The sequence below is a fragment of the Botryllus schlosseri genome, chromosome 4 (genome assembly GCF_051294905.1).
Source record: "Botryllus schlosseri isolate E-star chromosome 4, Bs_hap1, whole genome shotgun sequence".
In the NCBI taxonomy this organism is placed as follows: Eukaryota; Metazoa; Chordata; class Ascidiacea; order Stolidobranchia; family Styelidae; genus Botryllus; species Botryllus schlosseri.
Window position 1 is genome coordinate 17,355,263 of NC_137239.1, and position 21,922 is coordinate 17,377,184.

The 21,922-nt window shown below is 40.1% G+C and overlaps 3 protein-coding genes across 3 annotated transcripts; 2 read left to right on the forward strand and 1 right to left on the reverse strand.

The window, feature by feature from the left end:
* Positions 1 to 1,638: 1,638 nt before the first annotated feature.
* LOC145437152 (uncharacterized) lies at positions 1,639 to 4,303 on the forward strand. Its single transcript, XM_080314324.1, has 6 exons — positions 1,639 to 1,932; positions 2,636 to 2,751; positions 2,808 to 2,924; positions 3,709 to 3,773; positions 3,831 to 3,911; positions 4,086 to 4,303. The coding sequence occupies exons 1-6, from the start codon at positions 1,812 to 1,814 to the stop codon at positions 4,153 to 4,155; spliced, it is 570 nt and encodes a 189-aa protein (XP_080170450.1). The 5' UTR covers positions 1,639 to 1,811; the 3' UTR covers positions 4,156 to 4,303.
* Positions 4,241 to 4,919, reverse strand: LOC145437153 (biogenesis of lysosome-related organelles complex 1 subunit 1-like). The gene has a single exon (XM_080314325.1). It carries the CDS (start codon positions 4,772 to 4,774, stop codon positions 4,406 to 4,408), a length of 369 nt encoding a protein of 122 aa, XP_080170451.1. The 5' UTR covers positions 4,775 to 4,919; the 3' UTR covers positions 4,241 to 4,405.
* A 240-nt stretch (positions 4,920 to 5,159) lies between these two features.
* On the forward strand, positions 5,160 to 21,807 carry LOC145437150 (something about silencing protein 10-like). The gene is made up of 12 exons (XM_080314322.1): positions 5,160 to 5,305; positions 5,411 to 5,465; positions 5,536 to 5,643; positions 7,229 to 7,298; positions 8,232 to 8,306; positions 12,166 to 12,275; positions 13,149 to 13,286; positions 13,939 to 14,154; positions 15,610 to 15,807; positions 17,198 to 17,316; positions 17,773 to 17,827; positions 21,531 to 21,807. Exons 1-12 carry the CDS (start codon positions 5,283 to 5,285, stop codon positions 21,726 to 21,728), a joined length of 1,365 nt encoding a protein of 454 aa, XP_080170448.1. The 5' UTR covers positions 5,160 to 5,282; the 3' UTR covers positions 21,729 to 21,807.
* Positions 21,808 to 21,922: the final 115 nt, after the last annotated feature.

Consider the following 21,922-nt stretch of genomic DNA (forward strand, 5'->3'; position numbering starts at 1 on the left):
AACATGCAGAGGTGGTCACTGGTCAAAGTTATCAGCTTGTTACTATGTTAGAAATAGAAGTAACACTCAATTACAATCTACTTCATGTCGAACTTTGAAATGAAGCTATGAAAAGTAGTTGAATACGGTAGTATAATACTATTCAGTTGTATATTGAAGTTCTGAAATTCCAAGAAGCTCTTCAAATTGAAGTAGTTTCACTTCAAAAGTATATCAGGTTGAAGGTTCACATACTGGAAGCAGTTTATTCTTGGTGGCTGCTTTCAAAATTTTAAAGTGCATCTTCATGATGACTAGGGCAAGTTTTTGTTGCACTAAAATCGTGAGACAGTTGCACTTGATTCAAAAGTTGCATTTATAATTCTTTTTCAAAAAGTAATAATGTGCCATCCCCTCCCCCAACACCAGTCAATTACCATACCACACCCAAACCCCCTTGTTCTGCAAACTTGACCCAAGCCATTGCAGCAAAACTCAGTGTTGGCGACTGTACCAAAACCAATAGCCCGAAAAAGGTGACCCAGTGAAAATGTAATTTTTAGCGTTGTCGCTTGCGCATCCGTGAAATGGGAAACTACGTCAAATCTAAATGCCAGACAATTAATCAAGCGATCTATTTACATACAGTTCGTGCACTGTCATGCCTTTCTGGGGCTGTTGAACACTTGTCTTGCAAGCCATTGCGTCATAGATCATATCAAGGTACAGCTAATCCATCACATCTAGTTCTTTGTTATGCAAATCAATAGAAATAGCTTTATAGCTAATCCATCACATCTAGTTCTTTGTTATGCAAATCAATAGAAATAGCTTTATAGCATGTTTTTTGAATCACTCCTTTACATGCTTGCGCAATAATTGATAAAAGTAGCGGTAAAAAGCTGCAATAAAAGTTCCTTCCAACAGCTTAAGGCATTATAATACCGTACATAAATTCTGAGTATTTAGGAAGCTGCCGGGTTGTTGCAAAAACTTGCCGCATTAATGACACTACCAGTAGATGCAATTTTTGAAAATATATACAGTTATCTTTATACAAGGGCTCTTTCGGACAGTCAATATGACGCAAACATATTCCACAACTACTTCACAAAATCCAAAGCGTTAAAAGTAAGTAGATTTGCATAAATACTGTCTAGCACAGTGGTTCCCAACCTTTTTCGACCCATCGCCCCCTTTTCAAGGTCAACACCAATCATCGCCCCCCAAAATTTTGTGCACCGATAATTGGGCATACAGACTGTAATCACCGGCGGGTTGACTAAAAAAAAAAAAAAAAAAAGGTCATCTTTCTCCGCTCAGAGCTGCAAATAACGTTTTTACGTTTTTTCTCTCCGAATTGCTAGGTGGATGACTAGAAAAAAAAAAAAAAAAAAAAAAAAAGGTCAGCCGTTTTGACGCGTCATCGCCCCCTTTGTCCATTTTCGCCCCCCTATCGCCCCCTTCGTCATTTTCGCCCCCCTAGATCGCCAAATCGCCCCCTGGGGGGCGATATCGCCCACGTTGGGAACCACTGGTCTAGCAGGAATGGAAGTAGTGAAACCTACTCACTTGGGTAAGTAGACAAAACCTATTCGAGTGCGCTGAATATATAGCAAATAAAGTACTTTTGTGTTGACAACCTATGGTTACAGGTCAGAGATTCCGTATAATGAGTGTGACGTATGTGAACATATTTCAACCTCGATTTACCACATATATGCAAAACAAATGCTACTTTTAGTTTTTTGCCCTCTGTAAATTTTCACGCGACCCAACTTTACAGCAGATACCGTAAAATAGGTCATACAGTATGAATCAATAGCACAGCGATGGAAGGAGACAATGATAACGGATATCACAGCGATCGGGACTGTGATGGGAATACAGAACCTTCAGACCAAGACTCAATTCAAACAGAAAATCACTTGTTGCAATCCTTGGAATATAACGGTAGCTATATCTTGTAGAGACATGTTGTAAATCAAGCACATTTGGTCACGTAGTCATAGATAAAAAGTGAGAGTAAGTAGTGAAGTTCTAAGACGTCAAACTAGTTCCAAGTAGAAGACTTAAGGTCTATAAATCAACCCAAATACTCTGAAGAAGTAGACTAAAACGTGGTGTTGCAGAATTGTGTACTCTAGTCAATTGACTGACAATTTAAAATAGTTGCGAGATGCATTCTCGAGGTGAACACAGAAAGTCTAATGGCATAACAAATAGATGCTATTACCACATTGTTTTCTGTCACTGCGATAGGGAGTCATTCTCGCCCAGTTATGATATTTCACTCATACGACTGATGCAAATTTAAGAACCTTCTGTCCACTTGACGATTAGTCTATATTGCAAAACTTAAGTAGTTGCATGCCGTAGTATATTTGTGTTGAAATGAATTGTATATTAAGTTTATGTACCTCCAACGCTCTGTTCAAAAACCAGTAGGCAGATTGGAGTCATCTAAACCTATTCGAGTATTCCATTCCTCACCATGACCACGTGTGATTACCTTACACGGTTTGTAGGTATGGCTATTGGAGCATTCAAAGTTTCATATCTGCAAAATTTTCAATCCAAATCTGAGATCCTGCTCTATCCATCATTGTCAAGCTGTTTGTAAGCGGACTTGCACAAATGATGCTTTACTCTTCAGGGGACACAACGTTGTACGAGCCGAGTTTTGAGGAAATCCGGGACGAACGATTCGAAAGGAATATTTCCGCGATGAAAAATGTGAACAGTCGTATTGTGAAAGATTTAATTTGCGAAGTCAGCTATTTAATTAACCGAGTCATCGCTCAATTCAAATTCTCCGTAATATTCAGACGGATATTCTGTCCATGTCGGAAGAGGACCACTGTGCAATTGCGCTTCAAAAGTATGTGAGGGGCTTTCTGGCCCGGAAGAGATATCTCAAGTTACTCTTGGAAAGATTTGAGAAGGTCAGATATTGGCGTATTTATTTTGTGGGACTGCCGAGTCCCAAATGCATTGCTATTTGGGGTGACGCGTAGAAAGTGATGCAAACCAATATTAAAACTAATTTTACTTTATAAAAGCCATAGGGTAAAAGTTAGTTTTGCATGGAAAACTCAAGTTGAAGTAGTCTAACAACGCAGCCACTTGAGTACTCGGAAAAAGTAGAAGTACTGTACTTCGTTAATGAATATTTCTAAAAAATGGAAGCGAAGGGTGTAAATTTATTACCATCGATATATGTTATAGTGTAGTAGCATATTCATTAGACATTCACCACGGATTCTACTACTCAACATTACACACAATGACACAACCATACTGGAAATGTTGTCAGCTGAAATAACGGTTCAATTGAATTTCAAAATATCTTAATTTCTCATTTCTGACTTCTTTACATATTCGAATACCACATCAACCAACTTCAATACATGAGTTTCAGCTGGGAAATTGAATACACACAAGTGGAGACAAAGTCATTTTAGCCTGTCAGTACCTAAATTGTGCAGCCACCTGATAATTAATTTTTACCAGCCCATCATGACCAAGGTTACTTCACGAGTGCAGGCAGAAAATTTTTCTGTCATCAACAAATCTTAACAGCAATGTTGTAGTTGTTTTTGCAAAACATATTATATTTCGTTCTCGTGTGCCTGCATGAAAGTGGTGATTAGCTGATCAATATTTATCATATCTTGGAATAATTTCAACGAAAGGCCAAAATCACATTGAGTTTCTCTTTGTGCGCAGGAGGAAGATTTTCGTAGAGAAAAGACTATGGAGCAAATGGACGAAGCGCAACTTCTTATCGACAAGTGAGATTTTGCAATTCAGCTCGAGTGATGAAGTCACAAATTTTGTTGATTTTCCAGTCACTGTTTGGAAGTGCAACTCGAAGAATATGGCATTGCGAAGAAGAACAGGGCCAAGCGACTTGTTTGCTATGTTATAACGTGAGAACATAGTAAACTTCATCATTTGTAAATGAGTGGCCATTTCCTATGGTTGTAAAAGTGAAAATTTCGATCAAAGGTTGTCATGCACACTATATATGAAACACCATTCACTTTGTTAATTTATATAACTGCAGTTACACTTTTCGTAGCCATGTTGATTATATATTTCAGTATTCAAAGGGCTTGGAGGAGGTACAACAGCAGAACAAGCGTCCGGAATAATGTGTCTGATCTGCGCTGATTTTTAAAGGTCAATGTGACTTACTTGCACAATACCCTGCAATCAAGTTGAAATATTATCCTCTCCATACCGATGATGCTTACAATTTTGTTTCATTGCATATTTCTTTATATTTTTGAAATAAATATCGTTTCTTCAGTGAGTTGAACTTGAATAGATTTAATCTGTGATATGAGTCACAATGTAGACACATAGCCAACATGATAGCAATACTGAGTTCAGTGAGTTGCAACTGTGGTCAAAAAGGGAGTCAACTGCCATCCTTTGGTTTATTTACATAGTCCAGCGTAGCAGCCACAGTTCTTAGGTCCCCTTCAATACTTTTTGCCCAGTTTTCCACGTCTCCGAGTTCCTTCAAAGAAGCGTGAAATCCCTCGAGCATCAAAGTCCACTGTTTCGAAAGTCTGTTAAAGTGGCCGACCTGGTTTTGCAGCTCCCTCATTTCCTTGTCGATCAGGCACTGATTCGCGTACGCAGTCGCGACAGAGGTGTTGACCGAAGCTGAAATGGCGCTGGTGAACTTGTACAAAGCGCGTAACGCTTCCTGCCTTCGAGTTTCCTGCTCTTCACGAATTTTTGTTTGTTGGGCTTGATGCTCTTTCAGCATTGACGATAGCATGATTTGCGCAGACCCGATATCGATGATACCCTGACGTTAAAGTGGCACGGTCAGATAGACTCTTAACAGATTAGTAAATACTATTGCTAATAACTTCTACCAAGAGAGAGACCCACTTCAAGCAAAGGAATCCACTCGAAATGTAAATAATGGTTTTATGCAGAATGCAGAGCAGATAGTGCTATCCCTCTTGTGGTAGTGCATCATTATTTCAAGTCTTCTGGAAGGACTACTGCAATCACAAATTCATATCAAAATATTCTACTCGAAACATTATGAGAATACTTTTATGGCAGCTTCGCAAAATAGCTATTCTTAGATATAACAATTTGTAAGTATGCAACATTGAGTCAATGGGCGTGTTTTACGTGGGATAGGAGGCGTGGTGGGATATGCGTGACTGCATTCATGCTGTGACTTGAAGCTGTTTAGTGAGAACTCGAGAACGCCAAACAACATTTCTTGATTTCTTTCTCATTCACGCAGTAGAGGCCGATAATACGGAAAAATGGGGAAAAAGCGTGGCAAGAGGTAAGATAATATGTGAATATGTATTAAGAATGATTTATACGTAAAATTTGTGAACGGATTTTGTGAATTTTATCTGAAATTTCATAATAACATTCTACATTTTAGACCTTCATCAGGAAAAAAAGAACCGGAAGATCAAGACGTTGATGATGTTGACGTTGTATGTTACCCCTTGCTCACTTATATATATATATTGTTGTAGTGTTGAACTTGACCAATCTCTTTTCTAGAATGATGACAGCTATTTTGATGATGAAATCGACAAATTCCATGCGGAGAAAGAGAAAATATTGCTTGACGTCGACACTGATGATGAGGACAATTACGACAGTGATGAGGTAGGCAGAATCGTATTGAATTTGTTGGATCATATTGAACTGTCTTTCAAGCCATAGATCATAAAATGTTTTCATACTGGAATGTGGAACCATTGTCTTCAATGGCCTGAGCGATGTATCTTGTATTGACTGACACTGCCAATATATGTTTATTACAGTTAGCGCAACATCCTTGAAATCCCAGTTAGGGCTTCATCTTCATGTAGACTAGATTTGATTTTATGTCATAAGACGTTGTTTTTCTGTCAAACTATATACTTGACTAACCTACGTACGTCGTACAGATATCAAACAAGTGACTGCAGTCACTGCACAACTGGCAACCATAGAGGGCTCGCAATTGCTTGTAGCTTCGTGAACAAATACCGTAATCTTACAGCCTTCACCGGAACGCTAAATTTATTGAAGCTGATCTTGAACGAAAGCTACTGTTGCAATACCTAAATTTTCCCCCAATTGTCGAAAATAGGGACTGTTCCGAACGATCCGTAAGAATGTTCTATGACTGCGTTTCGAATGTTCGCAACAATGCTGACTTCTATCTTTATCTAAGCCTACCATATGTACTCTTTTAACGATTTCAGAATCTCGTTATAATTGATCATTCCTTCCTGGCAAAAGTCGAGGGCGGAATCTATAAAATAGCTGGTTTTGTAGGCCTATCTGTTTTTGTAACTTTTGCCTGCAACTACTAAGGAAATGTAAAACATCATCAAACTCAAGCCTAACAATTAACTACCTTCGCTTTACTTGTCGGCAAAAAATGTCCTCTTTTCTGGTTTCTGAACATATGGTAGGCCTAGCTTTATCTGGGTGTCTTTGATTTGTACATGTCGCCAATGTCGCCAATGCCGACGTGTATCTATTTTGTCAATGTCGCCAATGTCGCCAATGTCACCAATGTCGCCCATGTCACCAATGTCACCAATGTCGACTATGTCACCAATGTCGCCAAAGTCACCAATGTCACCAAAGTCACCAATGTCACCAATGTCGGCTATGTCACCAATGTCGCCAATGCCGACATTGCCGACAATTCCGACATTGCCGACGATGCCGCTCGGGCGCCGAATCTAGGGTACTGTTTGCGTTTGTGGCCATGCAATCTTCAAGTCTTCCCGTCATTCGAGTACAGGTCAAGTCAATACCAAGATTGATTTAAGTCGAGTCACCAAAAATCCTGTCATTACAGTAGCCTACCCTACATTCGGCGCCCGAGCGGCATCGTCGGCAATGTCGGAATTGTCGGCAATGGCGGCATTGTCGGCAATGTCGGCATTGGCGACATTGGTGACATAGCCGACATTGGTGACATTGGTGACATTGGCGACATTGGTGACATAGTCGACATTGGTGACATTGGTGACATTGGCGACATTGGCGACATTGACAAAATAGATACACGTCGACATTGGCGACATTGGTGACATTGGTGACATTGGCGACATTGGCGACATGTACAAATCAAAGACACCCGCTTTATCTGGTTCCCCAACTGTGCAGTCACGAATTGCGCATCTATATGTAGGTTGGTTATCTGTAGTCCAACATCAGATGCCATTCCTATTTATTGTGTAACATACAGGAAGAAGTGTTGGCTGTAGCTAGCGACGATGAAGAGGACTCGGATCAATTTGAAAAAGGGGATAAAGAAGGTAAAATCAAATCACCAGATTCATTTATTCACAACTTGTTTATAATACAATAATATAAGCTTCATGTCAATAGTAGGCCTACACCTCTCATTCAATGTAGGTCTGATTGTTTTCCAGTCATTTATAAGATTTCCAACTTCAGACACAGAACTTAAACTTTTCCTTTCACAGTTTGTCATCAAGTTAACGGACCCTCACAGGATATTCACTAAAATACCAATATGTGGCGTATGTAATGATTGAACTTGGCAATGTCAATGCCATTGTGTCATGGTTGTGATATTTGGTTGAATAAAAATATTGCCGTGCTTTTCAATATGGTCGCATAAATTTTATTGTACAAATTGGTATTACTTATGATATCTAAAAATAAGAACGGCAATGCCATTATCTATGTGCTATATCGTGGCAGTGGTATCGAAGTAGCTTAAGTCCATTTTACACATTTTGAGAGAATTACCTTTACGTGAAGTATTCATCTTCTTTCAGCCATACATTGGCCCTGATTAACCTAGACACACTGAGACAGACATAACCATAGCCAAGACAATAAGACCAAAAAAGTTGAAAACTTTTCGAAAAGTTGATTTTTTTCAAATTTTAAAAATGTACCTTCAAAATTTAAAAACTGGACATATGCTACTTTGATACCACTGCGACAATATGGTGAAAATGTACTTTGTCGGTAATGTGATATCTATCGGCAGCCCCTATTGCACCGTAATAAAAATTTTAAATGGGGAGTCAGTGTGCGCAGTTTCTGCAATGACACAAATCTGATAATGCTCAATCAAGCTAAGGGCTATTGTGTTAGTCATGCTTATTCCAGCTGACCATTCTCATACTTGTAAGTCGCAAACGCCATACCGTTACTCGCTCCACCGATCCTTCACAATTTCCATGTCACGCTTATGTATATTTTGTTCATTACAGAAGAGGTGATTGCTCAGGCCTGGGGAAGAAAAAAATCTGCATTTTATGGGACCGACGTCGTTGAAAATCTTGAAGGTAAATTGCCTTCAACAAAACTTTACATGGAATTGATTTAAAAGTTAACACCGTTACTTCTAGCTCTACGTGAGTAGCAATGCTGTCTACCTTGACCACCTCTCCTTATACTAAATCGATCAATTCTATAATTTCTTAACTTGTGTGTTCATCGTGATTTTTGACTTTGGAACCTGTGATTATCTTTGGTAAAAAAATTGTCTGCCAACCATTAATGGGCATTAGGGTTGTCCAAAATTTGGAAAATCTTAAAAAGTCTCCGTGATTGTGTCTCATTCTATAGATCAGTGGTTCCCAACCTTTTTGACCTCGCGGCACACTTCGAAAATTAAAAATAGTTCGCGGCACACTAGCACACCGAGCGAGATAGTGTAATGGTTATGCGTCCGGCTTCTCGAGCGGTAGGTCGTGGGTTCGATCCCCGGCCGGGTCATACCAAAGACTCGAAAAATGGTATCTGCAGCTATCCTGCTAGGCGCTCAGCAATCACGGATAGCATGGAGGAGAAAAAAAACGGGGGCGCAGACTAGATGACCTCATGGGGCCGTATCGCAACTCCGTCGCCAAAGCATCTCGATGGTGCAGGCGAGAAAGAATATCATATCTCTCTCTCTCTCTGTTCCGAACTCTTTTGGCTTATACGCACAGGCAACCACCAGAATGCGTATAGCAGCAACCATAGTTTTACAGAGGTGGTCACTGACTAAATACTGCTACCTTTTCGGAGCACTCAAGTTGGCGTTTCTCTGCTTGAGTTTTTCTTTTTATCTCTGCGGACATCTCACAAATACGTCTACGAATGGTATCATTTGACATGGGACTCGTTTTCAATTCTTCCCAAACATTTTTTTACAATTTTATTGCTGGCCGTTTCCATGTGAGGTTTTGAATTATCAGCTACTACCTCTGTTACCACATAACTGGCCTGTTGAGATATCGTTCAAACTTCAGGTTCAGCTTAATTTCATAAGATTGACTTGACAATGAAGTCTGCCCACTACCGCATTGTCGATGTAATTCACCGTCGCATGGAAGAGTCCATCACGATCGCCACTAACAAATACGGAGGTGTATTATACAATATACATGGATGCCAAACGCATTTCCACGCAGATAGTGTAATAGCACCTGTGAGGATAGTATACCTCAATATTCTTACTCGCAGCCACCCGCAGTTGAATTGTAGTTCCAACAAATCGGGATAATAAACCTCAGCGGAGGGGAAATTTGTAACTGATATAATTTGATCAACTTTACTTCTCAATTCTCGAATTAGTCGCCTGCAACATAACATTGCGCACTGAGCCTTCATTTTAACTGCAGTTCTGGCACGCTACCTAACAATCGAGATGTGAATGGCTATGTTGGCAATTCTAATGAGTTCATTTCTCGATGGTGAGAATGCCTTCCTAGGTGTTGGTGGTTTATGTAGGCTCCTACTCGTCCTACGATCTGCAAAAGCAGTGTCTTGCAAAAAGTGGGCCGTGCTATAAGTTGGCATCTCAGGAATCAAAATATGTAATATCGGCATGGTGTAAAATGATCATCGATGACGAAGACATGGCAAGAATACGACTACAAATAGAAACATAAAAAAGTCATCAACCTGCGTCACGTCCCTGTTCTGCCTCCGATTGTGATGGGGGTGACAAGTAAAAGGTGAGCACTTCGTCCACACCTCAATATCACGGTCCAATTACCCGAGTTTAGTTATCACCGTCCTAAATGCTACTGATGCTACTATATGTGGGCAAACTAGCATACCACACCCATTGACGGAGGAGGCCCCAGTTTGATTCATGGCAGTGCAGTAGCAAGTAACAAAGCGTTGCAGATTTATTAGATCATCCGCCCCTATATACGTTGCTGTGCTCAGAGCGTCTTTACAATAAAAAGTCCAGAGAAAGACCTAATGGGGATGCCAGATTGAAATACTAGATTGAGATACCGTAACTATGGTCGCCTCGGCATCCTTATATCTGTTCATTGCATCGGATTGTGCATCGCGTGTCTTGATCGGGTAAATTCAATACAAAAACCAACAATGACACACTCAAAATTGGGATTTTTGTTACACTTCGACATAGTTTACCACATTTGCTCGCGGCACACCTGAGCAGTCCAATTGGTACACTAGTGTGCCGCGGCACACCGGTTGGGAACCACTGCTATAGATGATTGATAAAAAACAACAATTAGCCTGAAAGAAGCTAACAGAAATGCAGTTAAGATTTCGGTCAAAGCGTTTGAAAGTAGCTGCTCAAGAATGGGCGTGCCACCGACCATAGAACGGCGAGAAGACTAGTAATCAAATAACAACGGCTCTTGATTGGCTAATCGGCTATGCTTCAATGATCACGGCAGCAGCAGCTTGCTGATTAGGTGTTTGAGAAGTCTGCTACCGGCGGGGATTCTGAGTGCGCATTGTTAGTATTTTGGCAGGTGATGATTTAAGATTAATTTAGGACATGTTGAGTTACGAAATACATGATGAACAAACAACACCCGCTTCACAAAACCTTTTACAGCATGACTGCTTTATTGTGAAGAAAGCGGCTGTAGCCTACATGCCGTGTTTTCATCGAGGAAAAGCAAAGGCGCTTATGCAAGTGTTGAACGAATTCCCCGTTTAAGAACGGATCCATCATCAGTGAATACAAATATGAAGCTTGACTATGACACTATACTTTGTGTGGTCTTATTGGACCCAAGTTGTAGTATATAGTTGAAGTTTTGAAGGTTCTAGGGATCGACTGAATCGGCCGGTTGTGCTTGGCAGTTATACTTACAGCAAATTGAATTCACTTATAAGAGTTGTCAAAGTCCTTAATGATGCTGCGGAAAAGAGGTGTAAGGTAGGCACAGGCTATGCTTGATATCATATCCAAACTATGCTGGATACTATATGCAGCATAGTCTGTGCTTTTCTTCACACCTCTTTTCGGCGGGATTAATAAGGAATTTGACATACCATATCCAGCATAGCCTGTGCGAGTGTGCGTACATTACCACCTATTTTCTGCGTTATCATTAATGACTTAAACAACGCCTACAAGTGCATTCAATTTGCTGCATAGGCGTCTGATAAGTGCCAAACATAACCGGCTGATTCCGCCGATCCCTAAAGCATTCAAAACGTCACCTATATACAACAGCTTCAGCCAAATAAGATCACACAAAGTATAGTGTCATTGTTAAGCATTATATATTTGTATTCACTGATGACGGATCCGTACTGAAACGGTGAATTCGCTCAACACTTGCATAGGCGCCTTTACTTTATCTCGATGAAAACACGGCATGTAGGCTTCAGCCGTTTCCTTCACAATAAAGCAGTCATGCTGTAAAAGCTTCTGGTAAGCAGGTGTTGTTTGTTCATCATGTATTTCGTAACTCAACATGTCCTGAATTAATCTTGAATCATCACCTGCCAAAATACTAACAATGCCCACTCAGAATCCCCGCCGGTAGCAGACTTCTTGAACACCTAATCAGCAAACTGCTGCTGCCGTGACCATTGAAGCATAGCCGATTAACCAATCAAGAGCCGTTGTTATTTGATTACTAGTCTTCTCGCCGTTCTATGGTCGGTGGCACGCCCATTCTTGAGCAGCTACTTTCAAACGCTTTGACCGAAATCTTAACGGCATTTCTGTTAGCTTCTTTCAGGCTAATTGTTGTTTTTTATCAATAATCTATAGAATGAGACACAATCACGGAGACTTTTTAAGATTTTCCAAATTTTGGACAACCCTAATGGGCATACGGTTCTATATCAAATGATATTCCTCTGTTGAGAAGCCCAAAACTGCAACTGGAGATGCTGTAGCCTGTAGTAGATGAATTTCTTTTCGAAAAGGCTCCGACAGGGAAGAAGCGGAAAGGGAAGAAGAAGAGGAAGTTCTGGCGATTCAACGGAGGCTCGCTTTGCAAATCGATGAGGATGACTTTGATTTGGATATGTTAAAGGTAGATTTTTAGATACTGTCTAAGTAGTGATCGATGTTGCTTGGGCACAAGAACTTAAGATCTCATCGGAAGGTTTCATATTATCCGTTGTGTCTCAATTGCTGGATATCTGATACCAGTGTTGGGATTAAGTCACCGCCTTCGAGTCGTGTAAAGTCACTAGATTTTTTGAGGTGACTCTTGTCAAGTCACAAGACATGTCGAATTTTGAAGCAGCATTTTGCAAGATGATTGAGTCTCTATTAATTCTGAATCAAGTAACGAATATCGAGTTAAGTATGCCTTCAACGGGTCATTGTGTGGCTCACATAGACCTAGATCTACTAGGTCACGTCGATAACTGTCCGCCAAATAGATAATAGAACATGAAGCTTCAGAATGTTGAAACAAATTGATATGGTGCAGTACACAATCCACCTACACATCCATACGATATAATTTTAGCCTGTACCCTGTGCCAATTGTTGAGCAGTACAAAGTAATAAAGCAGTCCGATTTTAATTATGCAAGAGGTTCGTTAAGATTAGTACATTCAAAATGGGTCGCGTCATGAGAGTGAAGAATTTCAATTTGTTTGAGTGAGGTTTAGGAATTGAACTGGATTTAGACTGTCACTGATTTGACGCTCGTTACTTTAAATGCGTCGTTAGTATGACACTCTATATTCTGAATGGCTAGCTAATATGACATACGAGCTAACGCAAGCTCTGTCACGAGTGCAACTGCTTTAATCAGTGTGGAAGTTAAAGTGAAAACAAATTAAGGGTTTCATCCGTGGTTGTCTGTGTCTCTCTCTCCTGTAGGCATAGCATTTTCTGTTAGTGATTGGCCTACCCGATCACATCGGTTATTGTGTGCTTTCTACTCCCACAGACGACCGAAAAGACAGAAGACGAATCTGCACCGAAAGAGGTCGTGGAAACGGATTTCAGTTCTCTCTCACGAAAGGCTCAATGGAAGCTTCTGAAGAAACAGTCACCCGAGCTGGACGGGCTGGTCACCGAGTTCAAAGTGCGTTGTATATTTGTTACGGTATTTGTTTCTTCACCTCCTCGCAATTGTGAACTGCACCAACTGCATGTACATGTTGAAGTAGTGTCTGTGTTCCTCGTACTATCATACAAGGGTGTGCGAGTTTGACTAGCGCACTGTAGAAATGAAGCAGTAAAAATGTGGGCCGCATAGATAGGCTGCTCGGTAGTTAAAAGGAATCTGGTAACAAATAAAATTCTTTATCGGACTACGTGTAACAATCCAAAATATCTGAAGTTTAATCATGAGTAGCGTGAAAAACAATTGGAGGTTGTCGAATGGATTTGGTCGAGATATTCATGCGCAAAGTCAGTGTATGCATATTTCAAGTGTTTTTCTCCTTTTTCTCAGGCCAACTGGGCTTGGCTTGAACGCACTTGGCTAAGGCAGGAACCAGGCCTCAAACTATTCGAAATTGTCACTTCTTCCCAGGCCGCACCAATATTCTCTTCTGGCCTCAGTCCGGATTCTAAAAAATCATGAATCCAAACCTAATCTGACTAAATGTTCACGTTTGGTTATTTCATATCCAAATCCAATGCTTATCACTAGTGTTAATATACTGAATCGATTTTCTCTATATATGTCTCTCTGTTTAGATACAGCGGTCATCCTCTTTCGTTTGTTTCAGGAGAAAGTTTCGGAAATGGAAACGGAACTGTGCCCGCTCATGCAGATGATAAGGCAAGGTCTTATTCCGCAGGGCTACGGCTCGGATTTTATAAGTCTCAAGTACAGAGTCTATCTCGCTTACGTCATGAACATATCGTTCTACCTCATGTTGAAGACGAACAGAACGCCGGTTCACAGTCATCCCGTCATATCGAGGCTGGTGCAGTATAAGACGGTGAGTGACTGAGTCGTCTCGTGTTTGATCGCAAGGTTTTGATCGTCATAGTTGTAACAATAGGTGGACAAAGTAGTCATCGCGGGTGCTCGAGTGAGAGTTGACCTAATGCCGTGAATTTCTATGCAATTACATATTCAAGTGGCGTTTTCTAAGACATGTTAAGCCTACTTCGAGTTCAAGTAAAAAATGGAGATTTGAAAACGGATCAAGTAGTTTCAAAAAGTATGTTTGATTGAGGTTTGCTGGTCGATCGAAGGTGGATACTAAGTAGTGTATTAAGAAAACTGTTGAAAAGCGGAAGATATGAAAAAAACCAATGATTTGAGCTTGAAACAAGTCCTGCGGAAAAAGTAGTAGAGCTTCGATGAAGTATGTCATTGTAACCCTGGCTGCATATTCTTCATGGTTGATTACCTTGTTTAGTCAATAGTTACTTCTTTAAAATTTTGTAGGGATGATTCAGTCTCGGGAGGCAAAACTAGGGTTGTAACAAAGTCACAAGGTCACAAGTCGATTCTACTTTTATAGTTTTGACTCGAGGCAAGTCAAGTCGTTTTCACTTCACCACCGAGTCAAGTCCAAGTCAGGGTTCAAAGGTCCGACTCCGAGTAACAGTGTTGTGACTCGAGTACGAGTCCATCATAGTGTTCACCGTTCATTTGCGAGTTCAACTTACTTTATACATCTCTGTCTGCCTCGTATTCACAATATATGAGCGTTCCTTACGTTACACGGTCTCTTGCCGTAGTTTACAAACACCTGTGGTCCAGTACTGATAGACAAAATACCTATATTATATTATAGTTGTACCAATATTATAGTTGTCGCTCTGTGTATTGTCCGACTTTGATATTTCAAGAATTCTCTCATCAACAGCCGTTATCTTCAATGCCGTCAAAATATCCGTTGGGATTGTTAGCATCCTGGTTGCACTTTTTAATACTTTGTGACATCATCATAATGGGGCGCAAAATTGTTCACTATCATAAAGGGTGGCCTGCCTAAAAAGTTTGACAACCACTGTTCTAGAGTCTTAATAGAAGAACGTGGATAGGGGTTTAAAGAGAGTTAGTATCATGTTTAACATTGCTTCGAATCATGACGGTAAAAGATATTTTTTAATTGAAAGTCACTTTCTCATTACCTAATATCAACAAATTCACTGAGCAGCATTTATTAACAATGTAATTTAGGAATAAAATTAAAACACCCTGGAAAACATAGCTAAATTTTTTATTCGGCCCGCCAACGTATTTCTTACTTCTCATTTGGCCCGGGGAGGAAAATAATTGCCCACCCCTGCCATAACAGGACCTATCTCTGCTTCAGATGAAGGTAAATTGGTCAAAATGATCACGACTCAGAGAGAAATAGCTTGCCTACTCTTGGAATAGCATTTTCCAATTTGTTTTGATAGTGATGATAATGAAATATATGTCATATTTATTTCAGATCATAAACAGCTTAGCGCCATTAAGTAAGAAACTGAAACCTGAGATTAAAGAGGTCTTGAGTGAATATTCCGAAAGAATTCAACAAAGTACGAAGAAAAGTAGCGTTTTCGATGAAAACGGTGAAGTGAATTTAAATTTCATGGAGCAAGGCAAAGCCGCGTCGTTGAACAGAGGAACGAAACGAAAGGCTCGTATGGTAAGTTTGCGGCAGTATAGTTTTGATCAGTATTTAACAGTTGACAACAACAGAGGGGGTCAAAGTATTGAGCGTTGCTACTACGTACTAATAGAAGTTATACAGCAAATTCCTACTCAATCACTAGTTTGTGGTATTCATGGCGTTTGTCGACTACAGCGGTTATTTACAACAGGCCGATATTTATCATTTTTTTGATTCCGTAGCTGCTGTAGCACGGCCCACCACCTGGCTTTTTAAGACACCGCTTACTCTGATGAGCCTAGATAACCTCCTTCGATTAGGTAGGAATTCTGAAGTCGACCTCGGTCGTACTTGAACCCACACAACCCGTTGGTGTTGTCTTGTAGCTGTGGATTATACCACTACGCTATCTCGCCAGTCGCCACCTTCTCCCTCAATTACTGGTACTGCTTTCCAAGACCTGTAAAAGCTATTTCAGGTTGAAGTAGATAATGGAAGGTCTGCAAAGTACTCAAATATGTAGTTTATAATTGTAGATTTGGTACAAGGGTCGCAAACTTTTAGCATTCAATCAGAGAAGGATAGTTTCGAAAATGCAGGAAGTATCTCGCGACATCACTAAATAACTTATTATTAGAAATAGGTGCATTCTTTGAATATATCGTCGCAGGGAATTAAAGTTACTTATGTCCAATTTTCAAATTATGAAGGTCCATTTCTAAAACTTGCTGAAAACATTTCAATTTTTGTCGACCATATCTTGGCCATGGTTACGTCTGTTTCAATAATTCGAAGTTAATCAGGGTCAATATATTGCTGAAAGAAGATGAAAACTTCACGTAAAGTCAAATTTCTCAAAATTTGTAAAATGGACATTAGTCACTTTGATTCCACTGCGACGATATATTTAGTTACCATGATGCAGAGGCTAGTTCAAGCGGTTTTCATGAAAATTTCAGTTATAAAAGTGTTGCGAACTTGTCCCAAAACTGCATGCTACTTTTCAGAGACAATGTGTAAAAAGTCGTTTCGCCTCGTCTATTAGTAAGTAAGACTGGAAGTAATCTAAAACGTAAAGCACTTGATTAAGCAGTGCAAGTCAGATAATTCTACCTGAGTATTCTGAAAACGCAGAATTGCTTCGGTTGTAATCACCTCTGGCCTGGTTTCACAATCAGCAAGCCGTAAATTGAACCTTGTGCTGGGAATTGATCTTAATTGAGGTGGTAACTGATTTGTGGAACAGAATTTTAATGACACTTTCAGAAATAGTCTACATTCATAGTATCTGATTTTGGCGTAGAACCAACATTAATCCAGCCCTGGACCTCTGGTTTACAAGACTAGAGGTGTAGTTGTAGCTACAAATTACTGAAATTTCGGACCCTTCGTCGGTGTACGATACCTCACGATGGCTTTACCGCAGGAATCGGCAAAGGACGGAAATTTGTCGGCCGACTTGACTGTAAAAGGCAACGCTGCAAATCCCGAATTCTCGGTCGCAATGAATGAGAAACTGGAGGAAGGCAGTGGTGACGAAGCCAAGTGAGTAAAAGTAGTGTTATCCATGCCTTGTATCAAGTATGTGCGACTAAACAAGCCCGGAGTGCTTCAATTCCGACTCGAGCATTCGAGTAGCCCTGATTATGATGTTATCACATTACGGATGACATGGAGGGCTCGAATATACCTTTATGCGTATGCAAACAACGTAATGCCAGTTTCGTCACGTCAGAATAAGTTTTTGTCTATATTCGGCAGCACTCCTTATTTGTCATTTGGCTTTACCTGTGTCGGGATCACTGCAGATTGACGTTCGGCATCATAGTTTGGCATCCTTACCGCCTCCCAGCTATGTTCTCTGGCTTTAGACTGGTACTGGAATGGATGTTGATTATCGGATTTAGAGCGTCTTAAAGATTGTGATGCCAATGTTCTCTCCACTGAGCTACGACGTAGCATACGATAATTCTGTTCTTGACCGCCATTTTCTTGATTTAGATCGGATAGCGAAGATGCGGAGCCCGGAGAGGAACGAAGAGCAATTAATGATAAGGTGATTTCAGTTTTTTTTTGCGTTTATTGACCGTAATTGAAGGACTGAATTCTGTCGTTGGGCTTTGTCATTGAGATGAAGATCCTGCGATACGCATTACCGCAAGTACATTGAAGTGGAGTCATATTTTCGGGTTACCATATTTTGGAAATCTGAAAAGCGGGCACTTTTCAAAATTTTCAAATTTGAGTTGCAAAACCGGAGGAAAATCCTGTAAAAATGTGGTCAATTTTTCCCACATCGTGGTCGATTGACTAAAAAAAATGTCAACTTTCTTAGTCATCTCCCGAGAAATACACTTTTTCTTTCACATCATCAGGGGGTTGACTCAAAACTAAGGTCAGCTTTCCGAATCAGCTCCCGAAATACCCACCAGAACATTATTTCAATGCTCATTTACGGTATTTCAGTCGAATTTGACGACAATTCTCAGAAAAGATGGCAAAATCTCAAAAATATGACGTATGGTAACCCTATCGTATTTCTTTCCCTACGCATCACTTGATCCACTATCACTAGAGCGATTTTTTTTGACAAATAAAGTGAAAATTTTGTCGAAGTCCAAAGTCAAAAATTTTTTGCAACCTGCATTTCGTTTGTGTCGTAGGTTTTGCACTGTCGGTGAACTTGTCATTTGACATTTTACAGCTTGTAGCCTACTTTATAGGTTTACCGTTGTAAACATTCAAATGAAACAAATAGGTTGACATGGTGTTATGCTCAACGTACCGCGATAGCCTAACTGACGCAAGACTGTGTGGGCACTGGGCATTGCATGGTTCTTATATCGAGAAGCGCATGATGAAATATTGTGATGTAGACACCATTGTCAGAATGAAGCAACACGGTGGTCGGTGTGTCACCTGCAGTGTACGCTATGGTTGTTCAGAATTGACCGACTCAAAAAGTCATGGTTTTCAGTCCGATTCCCATGCCTTATCCCTCAAAACCATATTCTAGCTACTTTTTTTCTGTAACTGATCCCTTGCGTCTGCGTGCATGTTGAGCTGGAAAATCGGCTGGAAATGGGGATTTCCCTAAAATTTGAGTGTCGCGATTTTACCTAGCCTACTAAAATGCCATATATGTGAGGGTTTGAGCGGCTGCTGTGGTTTGGGGTGATGCAAAACATCACTGTAGGTGTAGATATTTTTCCGAATTCAGCACACCTTTTTCATATTGCGCACTGCCTTGGAAATCCTCAAACTTACCTAGTTACCAAGTGAGAGAGAGAGAGAGAGAGAGAGAATTCTTTTATTCGTCAACCATGAAATATAGTGAAGGCAATGTACACAAACAATTCACGTCCAATAGTATACATTTTTTCCTACTATATTTTACATGGTATAGACTGGGAGACCCGATATGACCGAAGTCTTCTAGGCCGGAGTCACCCAAGCATATTGACAGTATTAATAATATTATGAATCAATTTCTTCTCTCAGTCGAGTAGCACCGGAAAGAGTAACGAAATAAACAAAAGTAAATAAAAGACAGCAACACTAGTGAAGGACGGTTATCATAGTTAACAGTGTGATCAGACAATTTGACCCATGTACACAGTGGTAATAATATTGTAACATATAAAATGAAACAAAACAACGAACAACATCACTGTGGTCATGAGATATGTTCTTCTTAGTACTTGGATAATATAAATATGCAATAGCAAGCTTTAAACGTATTACAGCAAAAAGTTACAGCAAAAAGTAGAAGCAATATGCTTTTAAAGCGTGGGAAACGGACTGAAAACCATGACTTTTGAAAGTCGGTCAATTCTGAACAACCTTAGTGTACGTACAACTTCAGTGTTGTCAGCTAAAGACTGCTGCTGTTGAACGTTCGTTCTCCATTCTTGGCAAACTACTTGGTAAGGACAGACACTTTCTGCCCGAGAATGTAGGAAAGTATCTTTCGTTGTACTAAAACAAATTTACTAATGGAATTCTTCAGAGGACCAGATTTCATTGAAATGAAGCTTTTTCATGTAAAAATATGTCAGTTTTTGAGTCAAAAAAGTTTTTTCAGGCCAAACTACTTAATGACAGACAGTTTCAACCAGAAGTTAGAATGGGAAAATACCTAATTTGCATACGTTACGTTTTTTAAGGTAAAAAAATGTCAAAATATTGATTGTTAGGTAAAAAAATCGCCATACCTATCACATAACACACAAGCACATGCATGGGCGCCAACTTCTATACTTGTACGAGTTGGCGGAGTCTTGTGACGTCATAATCATTCCATAATCGGTGACGTCACAGTCGCACTAGAATGCACTTTACTACATGCCGCTGAGTGTTAAACCACTGTTGTGACGTTTCAATACCGGTCCTGCACTCATTATATATAGCCATACAGTCGAGTTATTAAATGGAATCCTAAAACGGTAGCCTACGATCATTCAAAAGTGGAACTGCGTTACCAGTCCATGTGACGGCAATGGATTTATTAGAATATAGAAGGTTCACGTCCAAATGCATCCAATAACATTGGAGTTTATGTCACTGAGAATTTTGTGTTCCATCAATGTAATTGACGCACAATGACGAAATATACTACGCAAGTTCGCAATACGCAACAACTCTGGAATAAGATGTTTCAAGCAGACAAGAATGTAGATTACAAACACAGAAGAGTGCAATCAATCAGAGATTGTTTTCCGATTAAAAAAGCAATTTTGGAGGCATTGCTGTACTTTCCGATTTACGTTCGAAAAGCATTTTTGGAATATGTCAGTGTGTATATGTTTGTATACGAGAAATCGTGCATCTAATCAGTGTCTCGTCTCTTGCGTACAGCACGAACGGGTTCTGATTGTGGAATCGTATCGAGAAGCTCCGTCTCGCGACAATTGTTTTCTCGTTATATCAATGTTTAAGCTGTTATGCCGTATTGCTACATTTCCCAATTAGTGTTGACAAATCCTTGTTGGAGAAACGAATATGCGCAGGAATCAACTCCTATTCACATGCATACACCACAGTGTCCTATATGGCGTGGACACAAGCAAATCTCACGACTCAGTGAAATTATGTCACACTTTCCATTTCGCTAAAGGCAATTTGACGGTAATTTTTGACCGGCTTGCCGAACGCGAAATTTGTTAAAATTGCCTTTAGCCAAATGGAAAGTGTGACTTGGACCAATTCCACTGAGCTGTGAGATTTGCTTGTGTCCACACTGTCCAATTTCGCATTCTGATTAAAAAGACTGTCATGAAACTTGCTCAAGAATTCTGTTTAACACGCTTATGGATGCAAATCCAATATAATAATACTTTAGTGAACCTAAACGTCTATTTGGTCGCCAGGACAACTATAAGCTGCAGTCTTACTATGTAGTTCATTTCTTTTTTTTGTTGCTCTGCAATAGCCTAACTTCAAGGACCACGCATTTTCAAAAGTTTGTCTTGCTAAACATCACATAAATTCAAAACAAAAATGACATATTATTTGGTTCGCGAGCGTTCACGTCCCTTAAAATGACAGGCAAGTATTATACAATTAAATTATGTGGGCACCGCATGGGTGTGTGTGGGTACTGCATGTATTTAATGTCAATTGTTTGAAAGAGCATTAAAAACAGTGATGATTCAAACGTATATGGTGGAGTCGGATTCGAATCATATGTGATTCGATATCTCTTGTCATGCCGTAAAACCCTGGATGCACAGTTATGCACTTCTTGTTTTGCCGTCTAGATTGCCAAGAACAGGGGACTGAAGCAGAAACGAAGAAAGATCGACCGAAATCCGCGCGTAAAAAATCGAGAGAAGTTCAGGAAAGCCAAAATACGGAGGAAGGGTCACGTCCGCGAATACAGACAGGAACTGAAAAAATACTCGGGCGAGGCGTCGGGAATTCGTATCGGCGTCAAAAAGAGCGTTGCGTTACAATGATTCTTGTATGTAGCAATGTTCATGTGGTTTTTGCATTCGTATAAGTACGATCGCGCGGATTATACTTCATCAAATTTGGCAGCAGTCTACTATTCCAGCGGATAGGTTCAATAAGTCGTAAACATCAGTTTCAGTCTTCACTTCGCGATACTGGTGAGGTCTTGTTACGATGGAGTTATGGCACTACGTAAGAT